General features: G+C 38.7%; 1 protein-coding gene across 6 annotated transcripts in view; it reads right to left on the bottom strand.

Annotated features, from left to right (window-relative positions):
- The window catches only part of RAD18 (RAD18 E3 ubiquitin protein ligase), a 155,271-nt gene that overhangs the window by 13,536 nt on the left and 128,149 nt on the right, over window positions 1–13,586 (bottom strand). For 2 of the 6 annotated variants that reach the window (XM_032784212.2, XM_032784216.2), the window contains one exon: window positions 695–3,606. The exons of 1 other annotated variant lie outside the window; for it this stretch is intronic. In XM_032784212.2, coding sequence (XP_032640103.1) covers window positions 3,507–3,606 — 100 coding nt within the window. In that variant the 3' untranslated portion in view covers window positions 695–3,506. Of the gene's footprint in view, window positions 1–694; window positions 3,607–13,586 lie in introns of those variants that run through there. 3 more of the 6 variants (XM_032784213.2, XM_032784219.2, XM_032784218.2) reach the window with 3 other exon arrangements.

The following is a 13,586-nucleotide window of genomic DNA, read 5'->3' as shown; positions in this document are numbered from 1 at the left end:
CTCTTGGACCAGCTCCTGTGCTCCATTCAGGATTAAATCTAGAGTTGCCTCTCCCCTTGTGGGTTCCCATACTAGCTGCTCCATGAAGCAGACATTTAAAGTATCGATAAATTTTATCTCTGCATTTTGTCCTGAAGTGAAATGTTCCCAGTCAATATGGGGATAATTGAAATCCCACACTATTATTGGGTTCTTAATTTTGATAGCCTCTCTAATTTCCCTTAGCATTTCACTCTAATTTCCCTTAGCATCCTGTGACCAACACGGCTACAATGCTACTGCAAACACAGCAGCTTTGGTCAGATCTATAACCAAAATGATCTATAGGGGCATGGTTGCAAATAAGCTGAGGCCAAGGAGTTAACTTTGTCACGTGACTACAGATTCTTGCCTTTATTTAATGCTCAGCGTAATTATTTCATGATTTCCTAAAAGAATTTAAAACCACCTCTCAATGCCCCATGTGGATACTTCATGTCCATCTTTGTCAGTGTTTTCTCCAGCATAAAGTCAATAATAATTAAATTAGCGGTGGTCACCAAAATTGCTGCAAATATATATATAGAGGGCAAAATCAAAATGTTAAATGACTAGAGACCTGACAGATGCAGGCAAGAAAGGGAAATTAAGTACCCATAAAGTCTTAGAACACGGAGAGAAGAAATAAATGGGTCTCACAACAGAGAGGCAAAACAGATTTTTATTAGGAAGAGACATTAGCAGACAGTATCACAAAATAAAAAAATTAAAACAATTAGCAATGAAAACAAATTGGAAAACATAAAAACACTAACCAGCAGATTTCTTCTTTTAATTATTTTATATATCTATCTTACTGTATTGCTTGCAATGTCATCACTCTAGTTTAATGATTTCTGATTTTCCACCATGTATGTATAAAACATAAGGCCATTTTGATGCTCAGGGAACAGTGTACTGAGAGAATAGATCTCTGGAATACAGCCTTCAATCATTCACATGATTTTCCTAGAATATCCTGAATTTTGCCATGTATTTAACTTTCACAAAATATTATGTTTTAAACATTTCACTGTTTCAGGGTGACTGCTTCCAAAACTGGCTCCAGAGTATACAGAAATAACCTCATGTACTAGTGATATCCGGAGCACAGGCAGCACATGCCATGAACAGGAAATTGAACAGATCCAACTCCACCAAGATACAGTGGTTAGAATAAAGGGATTTTTTTTTCATTTACATCCTTTCATGTTTATCTTTGTAAATGCACAACTTTAAAAACAAGTTGGCAATTCTATAATCTTAAACAGTTGCCTTTTGTACCAACGTTAACAAACTAAAGATATTCGCTACTTCAACTGAGCTATAATACTCCTTGACATTGCACCAGATTCAGAGCCTCCTGTTAGCACAGTTAGTGGCAGATTAACAAGCAATGCAAAGACCTATATGCTGTTGCTCCTCAAATTTTATTCACACTTGTCTCTGCGGTTAAATTCCATGTATGTGCTAGTATTGGTTAAATTTTCCTTGATGCAGTTGTCCATGCATAGCAGTGAGTAAAATCATATTGATTTTTTTTAAAAGTATCTTAACCCCAACATATTGTAAAAATAGGGGTATAAAAAAAACCAAGGACCTGGTCTGCAAACCCATCCTCAGTCAGTATAAGCTGTCATAGCTCTATTTAAGTCAAGAGATGTGACCAATATAAAAAAATGTTATCTTTCTCTATATAATTGTGTGAAATTTACATCCTGCTTATGTTAATTGCCATGAACCACAATACATTGACCTAATAAATGGAGTTAGTTACCTTCTCCCAAATGGATTGCTTTAATCGAAAATTTTAACATCCAATCTTTTATTTCTTCTCTGTGCTATGACAGTTTTTCCTAGCTGAAGATATATCCCTTAGACCAGGTATATTGTTTAATACCATGGATTGAACGGGAATACCTCAATAGCAAGCAATTTGCCCAGTAGAAGCATGTGTAATCTCAGACCTCAAAACTGTATTTTAAAATATAAATTCACAGAACCCTCCACCTTAAATAGTTTTTGGATTTTGTGTGTCATACAAAACACAAAGACAAGTCATGACCAATGCAGACTTTGCTTTCTAAGACAAAATTTGATAATTTTAAAATTAATAGAGGATGTTTTCCTCTGTGTTCATACTATTTAAAGGAAAGAGCCCCTTTAATTTTCTCGTATTGCTTTCAACTAGGAAAACTCCTAACTTTATTAAAAATATGTGCATATATATTTCAATATTTATTTCACAGCTAGAATAATTAAAGTCTGAGAACCATCGAATCTCCAATTTCAACTTAATGGTTAAATTGCAATAATGAAAGATTACTAAGGAACAAGAATAACCTTACAAATATACATTCTCACACAGCGTATTGCTTTGGGACTGATATGGTCTGAAATATGAAATACTTCTACCACCTGCAAAATCAAATTATTCCAAAAGCGACCAAATGTACTAATCCCCCTGCTATATCATCTGCCTTATGATTTCAAAAAGGCAAGGATTTTGGTTAATACCAATGTAAACAAAGTCGAACTGCCACATACATTTAAGATAAAACGCTGACAATACAAAAGGTCACTGGATTTATATTATTCTTCAGTATGGTTTGTTTCCTGGTGGCATGCTGAACATTTTACAGTAATTCCTAAGAAATGCAGACATTTTAAATGCAGGCCTCTGTTTATCTATTTATGCAGTGGTTAAGGGATAGATTCAGAAATCCTTATTCACACTGGTCCCAGCCATGAGCTGACCTATGTATCCCCTACCACCCAGTACAGAGGGGTCAGCCTCAGACAGCTACATGCTCTCTCCTACACCAGTAGATAGGGAGTCAGTCTTTTGTCGCTGCCCCTCACAGTGCACCAGACAGCCAACTGAGTTAGCAGAGTGGAAGTAAGTAGTGCAAGGAAATGAACTAGCAAAGCTTGCTTCCCCACTTTCAGCAAGGGGAAAGTAGGGATTCAACTGAGACAATCCCAATTTGGTCAGTGTTCCTACTCCTGAAGCAGTGCAATAATGTGCGTCCTTTATAAGGTGCCAGTCTTGTCCATTAAGCAACACCTTGCTCCACAACTAGTCACACTTATTTCAAAAGGGCTACTTGTGGAGCCAACTGCTCTTCAATGTGAGAAAAGGTGTCAAAATTTGGTTCTAAATGATAAAAACCATTTTCCCCACAATATACTATATCTGTCATGCTAAAAATATGGGCAGAAGAGTTAAATGTTTACAGAAAGATATTGAGACTGTATGTCCATTCTTAAAGTGAAATGGCCTGTGGTATTGTAAGCAAACACATTTGATGCAAAGCAGAAAGTAAATCCATTATTTCAAGCCAGTTAAAATGAAATGAATACACATAATTTCAGTGCTTTAAATTCTTAAATGCTCCAAATATGCTGGAAAAAATAAGGAGTCTGTATGGAAACGTCGTACAGCATCCAGTCGACTGCATAGGGTTAGAAGTAAGGTGACCATATTGCTAATTCTTCCGCCGCTTACTCCTGGGAAGTACTTGACCATTTTCTGGTGTTTTGGGGTGATGTGATTTTCGTTTGCTAGCTTTCACATCTGGAAAGCTGCTGTGAAAGAAAATAGAAAAGAAAATGCATTTTGTAATTGGTTCTAAATGTAACTAAAAACTGAATATTTCTACTAAGAATTATAAGCACCTTGGCGCACACCCTTCCTCTACATCCTTTGGGAGAAAAAAAAAACACAATACTGCTTTAACTCATTTTGTCTGCTTCATTGCCACCAGTTCGTGAAAATAAGGTGGAAAACAGAGCTCTTGGTATCAGGTTCCTCTCTACAAATAGCACCAACCAAAAAGAACAGTTGTCAGTACAGAATGTCTCTTCTGCACCTAAGGGGGCAAAGCCCAACCAGCCAGAGAGTATGAACATTTATTGTTATGGAGTAAAGAGGACACTATAAACTGTTAAAATGTGGAGTGGTTGCTCTTCAAAAACATTTCAGTGAATTGACAGCTTAAGACTTCAGTTCAGTAAGTGACTTTCCAGGATGCCAATATCATGTTTCATGCAAAGAATCAATTCTCTTGGGTACAAAGACCCAACATAAAAGTGACAGGCTGGATCAAGCAGAATTAATAAAAAGACTAAACTGCAGCCCAATTAATCCTTGAAATAATACTTTCCTGGGTCTCTAAAACTGTTCTCTAATTAGTAGCACATGGTTCTTTCTTTACTTCTCATAACTTTCACAGAAATAGACATCAAAACTTTGGAATCACGGCCATTCAATGTGTTAAACCCCACTTCATGAGTCTGAAGCCTGAAAGAATTTGAATGTGACTTTATTATAACATCCCCTATGAGGGCTCAATACTTGCAAAAGAAAAAGAAAATTATTTTCATAAAAAGTAGGAATCACGTAGCTCACTAGGGCTCCAACTCAAAAAAAAAAGCACTAATGTATATAAGAACCCCACTGAAATCAGTGGGACAGTTCCTAAACTAGTGTAAATGGGCATATTCAATTTTCAGCACCTGATGATCTGGCCCAGTGGTAATATACAAGTGCTTAAAGTTAGGCTCTTAGTTAAATGCCTTACTGCACTGGGGTCAGAGTGCTCAGTACCTTGCAGAATCAAGCCCTTAAATTTGTGAATCACTTAGCTTTTTTACCTCAGTTTTCCTATCAGTAAAATGGGAATAATACTTCATAAGAATGCTGCAAAGATTGACCAGTGCTATTTTAGCTATTTCTAAGGCTCATATCTCCATAATACCTTGTTTACATGGGGAAATTAGTGCGCAGTAAGCTAAAATGTGAATAAAAGCACACAAGCTACTTTGCACAACTCCCCACGTAAACACTTGTTGCACTTTAGGGGTCCCTTGAGTGGTTTAGCCTAGTACATTTCCAAAGTGCATTAAGCTAATGTGCACAAAAGGCACTGTGTGTAGTAAGTGTGTCCACACAGGGAGTTAGTGGGGAGTAGCTGGTGTACACCAGCACCTGCAGACTTTTCTTTGTGTAGACAAGCCCTAAATGCTGTTATCCTTAAGTTATTTTTTTCTCTGCAAAGCAGAACTCAAGCTTTGGAGGTTTGTTTGACAGCAAAAGAAATCTTCAGTTTAGTAATAGAATTCTGAGGCCAGTTTACTGTTTTCTACGTACATTTTATCAGTACCGTGTCAAATTATCTCGACCAGTGTTAATTGGGAAAATTTTAAGCATAATATCTATTTCCTTTAAAGCATGAGGACATCAAGATCCAAGTTTATGCCATTTATGTTACACACACTTACATATTTTTTCACAAGCAATCTCCAATTTTTTTTTTTTTTTTTTAAAATATATTGACAAGATGTCCTAATCTCTTGTGGAGACAGTATGTCACTAAATGAGGCATAAATGCCCAATCTGAGAGCCATTTAAATGATGCACCCCAAAACACTGATGTCTCAGCAAGACAGTCTTTGCAACTTTGCCTTCTAGCTTCCGAAGCAACTCATTTTCCTTGTGAAAAAGGTCTACATTATTCTTACTCTAATATTGTAAAATTCCTACCTAATAAAATGACCATGTGCACGTGTATGTTTAAATTGGTAAAGAAAGACCAATCTGCTCAGTTTCTCCCACAATGTGTATTCAGACAGTGTCATGGAGTTGGAACACTGATGCTAAATCTTGCTGCTTCCTGTTGATGTTGATTTCCTTGCTCTAATCCCATTCCTGGTTCATTTTCTCACTCGCTGTAGTCAGTAAAACCAACAAAAATTTGGCTGCTGCCCTGGGTATGCTAGAGGGAGAAGGCTACACAGAGAGAAAGCTTCTGCTCAAATAAATGTGTTAGTCTCTGAGGCGCCACAAGTATTCCTGTTCTTTTTTTTTAAAAAAAGAGAAAGTGAGTGGCTGTTGTCATGAGAAAGTGTCCCCCACACTTCTGGGGGAGAAACTGTCTAGTCACCACCACCTGACCACCTCTCTTTCTCCCCACCTCCAAAAAACATCTTGATAAAAGAATGGGTGCACAATAAGGGGAATATTTTATATTCTGTCTTTTATTAAATTTTTTTTTACAAAAATACATGGATTTGTTTTTACAATAAATAACTTCTCATATGCCATGTTTTGATGTTAGCTGCATCATTTTGGGGCTCTAGCCACGGTAAATATTAAATTCCCTTATTTTAACTACCAGTTAACCTCCCTCCCCAAACCCCCAAAAAAGATCTCTAGTCTGTTAGCATCAGTAAAAATTTCCTATGGCTCACAAATAAAGAAAAAGATTATAGAACTGAGACTGAAGTACTATGTTCATCTTTAATCTGCAGTACAACGCAATTTTGTTAACGATGGAACAAGATATTTGTGTATAGTTTACAAAGGAAAATTCCACTGAAGCAGGATGTCAGCTGTAGTAAGAGGAGGCCCTAAGATATAAACCTTGGTATCAGAGGCCCGGTATGAGGCCTGAGGCCTGAACTAAAGTAATGGTCAAGACTTTGCTAACGGATAGCAAAGTTAAGCTGTGAGCCAGAGACAGGCCCTGCTCATAGACACTGACAAGGAAAGGGCTGATGCAAGAAGATATGTACCTAAAAGGTACTGAACACTAGATATCAGAACATTCACATACTTGCACATTCCACACAGATAACAAGGAACAGACTGACCCATCCCAATGACAGGGGCAAAAGGGTAATATGATGGATAGGGTTGTTTTGTTCAAACCAACATGCACAAGGTGAGAGGCGGAACCTTACTACGTAGAGGGGTTGCACCCCAATATGTCAGGAGTGATGTGTAACTTGTCTGTACCTGTGTGTAAGAATGTATCCTTGGGGCAGTGTCTTTGTCCGGCCGAGGGGGCAGTGAAAAGTCCCGCCACTGATTGAGCTGAGTCCATTGTCAAGAGGCTCTTTCTCGTAGTATGCTATGAATTAGGCTAAGAAACCTACAGGGAACTGCAATTGTGTCCATAAGGCAATAAACCTGGCCGACGTGCCTTGCACCTTACTAGACTCTGTGGTCATTGGGGGGTTCTCATCGAGTCTGCTGTGTCAGCCATCTGCAGAGCTGGAGCAGCACACAGGGAGAGCACATGCACGCAGCCGAATGATACCAACAAGGAGAGAGCAGAGCACCACACCGGTAGCATCTGACAACACCTCTTGACAACATCAGCTATGGAGATATGTTTTAGAAAAAAGTTATTTAAAACCATAAACTGGATGGACTCTGTTTTCCAGGTCAGTTAGCTGACATTCTTGCCTTACAAGGCTCTGCTGCAGCTGGAATTAAATGTTTACTGCTTACTGAAATCACAACCATCAGGCACTTTCTTGGTGTAACAAAATGTTGGAAGAATAATACAGTTGCTCCCTTCAGTGTTTCTGAAGAAAAAAAAGAGTAAAATCCTCTTCATTTTTATTTTGAAAGATAATCCTCCGGTATCACGGCTAATGTTGACAAAGCAGTATAGGTAAGTTATTGACAGAGGTCTACTTAAAATGGAACTCTTCTTGGCAATAAAGAGCTTGAGAGAAGTTACAAGTGATATTTGCCATAGCTCCCTATTAAAAAAGGAACTTTTGGGGAGTTTTCTTGAGACAGACGCCATTTGCCAGAGGATCTTCACACTTGACCAATGGATTTTCCATCATCAGAAATCAAAGAAATAGGTTTTTTTCCTTATTTGCAGAGTTAATTAAAATTGAGTAGAATTTGGGTGCATTTAAATTGCCTCTCTCAGGCCTGGTCTACACTGGGGGAGGGGGGTTGATCTAAGTTACACAACTTTAGCTACGTGAATAACGTAGCTGAAGTCGACGTACTTAGACCTACTTACCACAGTGTCTTCACGGTGGTAAGTCGACAGCTGATGCTCCCCCATCGACGTCACCTGCTCCTCTCGCCCTGGTGGAGTATCGGAGTTGACGGGAAAGCACTCGGCGGCTGATTTATCGCGTCTAGGCTAGACGTGATGCCCGTGATCTAGCTGGTAATGTAGACAAGCCCTCAGACTAACAGCTTGGAATCCCATGTAGTGATGACATGAGTGACATAATGTTCACCAGTCCATCGCTATTACAATACCAAAATTCTCCACAAAAATACAGTCTGTTTTTACCATTTGCCAAAATTTGTCCAGGAAAAATAATCCAGCTAAACTGGGACTTTGCAACTGAAAGTAAAAATGGAAAAATCTGAAGTGCCAAAATTACCAGCTTCAACAAGTGGAGTTTGACTGGAGTAACTCGTATTTCAGAGCCCACCCTTGCATTGAAATGAGAGCGGAAGGGCCCCAGCACCTGCATGAAACCCCTGCCAAGTCACTGACTATGTCCCTGAACATTAGGGCGAACACTAGAACGTTCAGGATTTACAATGCTCCTTTGCTGGGTTTGTGTGACCCTAAGAACCCCTGAACGCCCACAGGAAAATGGATCCCTGTTATGTAACTGGACCTAGAGCCAGCTCCAGGCACCAGCCCAGCAAGCAGGTGCTTGAAGCAGCCAGCAGAGAGGGGCGGCACGTCCAGCTCTTCAGCGGCAACTCCCTTGGTCCTTCTTGGAGCAAAGGGCCAGCCACTGAATTGTCGCCAAAGACTGAAGTGACAGTGGTAGAGTTGATCAGGATTGAGACTTTTTTTTCCCCCCCTCCTTCTTCGGGCGACAAAAACCCTGGAGCCAGCCCTGACTGGACCTGATCCTCAGCTGACCTAAACAAGCTGGTGTGTGCACTGTTCCTTTGGGGACAGTTTCTGAGAATGTCCAATGGCTAAAGGCTGGACACTGCAGGGGAATGCTTCAAGGTAACTCAGAGATTGGGGTGCACGTATTGTTAACCTGCAAGATATGGTAAGGGTTAACATTGCTCAGAGGAGAGTGTTTGCATGGCTAATAGGCTAGTGGTGGAAGCTGACAGCCAGATAAGCACAAGCAAAGCTTCCTCTTGCTGTAGGCAGTGGGGACAATAAGGTGACTCAGAGTCCAGAGCATCTCAAAAAAGCATCACAGCTTGATTAAATCCCACTCGGTTATCCACAGAATGAAGCAAACAACAGAATGTACCTCATCCCATCCAAGCCCTTCCTGGGTCATGAAGCTGCAAATCTAAGAACTTTGAGAATTTGATTTCTGTATGCATGGGGGAAGTGAGGGAATCAAAATAGTGGCTACTGTTTCCCTCTTCCAGTCTTGCCTAAAACCCAATTCTGGCTGCTTTTGATCCCCAGCATGTTAGTGGAAGACAACATATTAGCTTTAATCCAGAAAAAAAAATTGGTACCTTTAAATATTAATGAAATAAAATATTAACTATATATATATACACACACACACACACACACACACACACTACATACGCCCATCCCCTTCTCTGCTACAGCTCACAGTCCTGCATCATTTAAATTCAATGCAAGTGGTGTGGTTGTATAGCGTGAAATCTCATTACTGTAACACATCGCTAAAGGCAATTCCACATTGAACTGAAACACATAAGCCAACTTATGAAAGTATTCGTAACAGATCTAGGTTGCTGCAGCTCTTTTATAAGTTTGCCAAATTCCAAAATGTCATTTTTGAAACATCAGCATCAGAGCTATTTTCAACTTATTCATAAAACAAAATACGCCAGAGTGGTTTCTTTTGATATCTGTTTACCAGATTCTTGCAAATTAACCAGTTTCAGTGATAGAAACTTTCAGTGCACATGACATGCATCCAAAGGAAAGAGATATAAACCTTCGTGCTTTAGTCAACCTCTAATTATATGGACCCTGGATGGTATTCAGAGCACTTGCTGGTGGTCACATGATGCTGGTTTCACATCCTTTTTTCCAGATACTAATTATATTACATACATTAAATACTTTCTTAATGTTACTTTTCCTATAAGCAATTGCCGTAGTGCCACAGGATGTTATTGGATTGTAAATGAGAGGTGGTGTTTTATGCAGTCATGACGGGCAGAGGAGATTTTCCAGGAAACGCTTTCTATTAGGTGGTGATCTGCGTCATAGAAAAGTTTGGGAACAATTGTCCTTCCAATGCAGGATTGTTTCCTGAAGTACATTTATTAGTACTTTGCCGGGTCTAGATTGAAGTGTCATTTCCTCAGCTCAAGCAGATGGATCACGCTGGTGTGAAGTATTTTCTGATATTTACCTCACTATTTCTATCAAAACCCTGCTCTTGCACTATCCAGAATAATCTCTCTCCATCCATAACATTTATATCTTTAAAGTTTTTGTAGACATTTAGTCATTGCTTAGCCAGGCAATTACTGTGGCAAATTAACTTAATTAATACTTGCTCTAGTCCTTTGATAATTTTTGTTGCTCCCTTCTGATATCCCTCTGATTTCTTAACATCTCTCTAGTAATGAGGACTCCAGAAATCAATTCAGTATTCCAGATCATACCACAACTGATTAGACACTGATTATTGCCTCCCTAATCCATTACAGAATACCTCTGCCAAGCAGTACGGCAGCACAGATGGCCAAAATAATTTTGCTTTTCAGTATACATACTCTTGTCTAATATACTCTTCACTATCACACCCAAGTCTCTTTCAATTTTACTCATTCCCAGCTTCCTCCCACTTAATCTGAAATGCATACACAGTATTATTAGTTTTCATTTTCTAAGATGAGTCTAACTTGGTTATTTTCGACTCTCTAGGATGCTTTATATACTGTGGCCCAAAAGAGAAAAGTGTTCCAAAATATGGCCCTCGAAACTGTAACAGTAGCCATTCCATGAGGTAGTCAAGCATGCAGTCATCTATTTGCTGAAGTGTATAAACAGTTAGGAGGAAGGGGATACACCATGAGAAGTGCAAATATTAGCTGTTTAGGGATATGCAATAAGCACTAGACTGGGTAGCAAGCTGAGTCATTGGTTTAAGGAAGCACAGTATGTCAGCAAGAAGCAGAAACAGTCCCTAGGACAATTGTAGGCCAAGTGCATCAATCTCTAATGAATTTGCACTCCACAAATGTGGAGAGACTGGCTACCCAAGCATTACATAAATTCAAAACATACAACTCTCTGCCAGCTTCCTTTTGTTGTGTTTAATAAAAACTTGAGCTTAATTATCTATTTAAATCTGAAGGACATTATAAATTATTCCCCACCAAATATCCCTTCAGTGCATAAAGTAAAACCCTGCTCCCTCTCCAGTGTTTTTTCATCTCTTCCAAAAAATTCAGTGGAAAACAATTTACGTGTACTTGGGTTTCAAGAAGTTTTAGGAATATCAGTTTTATTTCTATATGAATGAACATTTCATATAACGCTGCCTCTATCCCCATATGTTTAAGACAATTTAAAATTGATTTTTCTAAAGTCATCCAAAAAGTAATGTCTTTCATTTAGTGCTAGACTACTTAAAAACAAATTTTGTTTCTAAAATAACACATTTAAAAATTGACTTAATATTGCTTTGTTGTCAGAAGCAGTACACAATTTATATTTACTTTGCAGAAATACCCCAATAGAGTATCTTAACAAAACATTTGTAAAATATTAAGCTATGATATAAATGTTCACCATCAGATCAAGTTTTGTTCAAAATGCAAAGTTTATAAAAGAAAAATATTTTAAAAAGATTTTACAAAACCAGAGCCCCAAACAAGCCTCTTTTATTGAAACTGTAATTTCATTTTAGAAGCAAACATCCCTTATGATATTTTCAACCCAAATATAACAGAATTTAATTTATGCATGAGAACCAGTGAAATTCCCTAGAAACAGAAATTAAACCCACTAAGTTTATTTTCTTTGTTCAAAGAAATGTTAAAGTAAACAGCAAAAATAGTCAAAAGTTAGTTTAAAATTTAAAGACCTAAAAAGCTAAGCCTAATTGTGCTGTTCATTTACTTTTTTCTTCATTTTTGAAGCATTATTAATCACATAGTTAAGGAGGTTTACCTTTTAAAATTTTAACTGTATTGTACTTTCAAAATGAAACTTAATTCTGCAAACTACGTTGGTGATCATTACAGATGAAAGGCAATCAATTAGCACTGTAATGAAACGCCGATGTAAACAGTCAAAGACCAAACCAAAGTCCTTCTGTATATAAAAAGAAAGCAACAGCATGAGCCCTCGATGTAGGAAGTGCACTTAAGCATATGCTTAACTTTACACATATGATCATAGAAAGGGATTAAGCAACATACAATCATAGAATATTAGGGTTGTAAAGGACCTGGAGGTCATCTAGTCCAACCTCTTGCTCAAACACAGATCAATCCCCAACTAAATCCCCAAATGGCCCCCTCAAGGATTGAACTCATCACCCTGGGTTTAGCAGGCCAATACTCAAACCACTGAGTTATAAGGTTTCACAGAAGCAAGCCAAGCCCACGCTTAACATGCACAGACACGTGACTTTCTGAATAAGTAACACTGAAACTTTATAATCATTACTGAACCAGAACAGATGTGTGTTACACAAACTTTTCTTCCAGCCAATAGCGATTAAAAACAACCCAAGGGCCCACTCAGAAAACCTTCACTCACATGGTCTTTGTCTTCAGTGGAGCTGTTAAGTTAAGTTAGGGTTTGCAGGATCAGGACCAAAATGTGGGGCTCTGGTGTCACAGAAGCTTATTTAGAATCAGGCTTATAATTAGATTAAAATCACACAAAAACAGTGGCATCGATCTAATCTCTAGTGGATATTTGTTCATATCAAAAAACCACCATCCCATGCCAAGATGCAGTACTAGAACTGTTGAGAATGTTACAAGTCAGGTACTGAGATGTATACGCATAGCTGCCTTGGAATTTGCACCACCACTCACATGCTGAACGCTTCAGTTCAGTCACTGCAAAACATCTCGATTCATAATCATTAAACATTCATTATATTCATGAAACCTTTCAAAAATTAAATTCCTTAAGAACCAAGCATTCAGGAGTAATGTTTTCAGTCAGTCAGGAAACTAAAATTTAAAACCAGTATTTGAGATTTTGTGATCCCACAATACCAAATACCCAGACCAAAGTGACAAGCATCTCACTGATTTGTAAACAATGCAAATACACTCAAAATAAAAGGTGACTAATCCAAATGTCCTGCCTGTCACAACTCTTGTTGCGCGTCCCCCTCCTGGCCACTCACCAGACCACTGAGGGATCCAGCCATTGGATCTTGCGTGTTTTAAGGCTCTGAACTGGGCACTGCAGCTGTCTGAGGGGCTCTGGACATGCTCTCAGGGTGCAGATCTATCTAGCACCGCCTCCTGTGAGTTCCATACACAAAACCCACTGTCCAGCCCCCAGAATTAGTGCTGACTCAGCCAGACTTCCCACACAGCTTAAACACACCCTCTCCCAGAACTAAAGCACCAAGTGTGAGCATTCTGGTTTCTCTCTCGAAGGGTGCACATGGTAGCTGTAACATATGAAATGCACAGACACTGTACAGAATTCTATCAACATTGCTCTTTAAGAAATACACAGATCAATACAAAAATAAAAAACTTTACATGTATTTCCCTGTTTCAGTTTCCTCATCACTTCAGAGTGTTCTTTGGGTCGGAGTCAAAGTCACCTGGAGCCTCCAAGATCATT

Source organism: Chelonoidis abingdonii, chromosome 17, assembly GCF_003597395.2.
Source record: "Chelonoidis abingdonii isolate Lonesome George chromosome 17, CheloAbing_2.0, whole genome shotgun sequence".
NCBI lineage: Eukaryota > Metazoa > Chordata > Testudines > Testudinidae > Chelonoidis > Chelonoidis abingdonii.
Note: the sequence above shows the minus strand (reverse complement) of the source record. Positions and strands in the feature narration are given on the sequence as shown.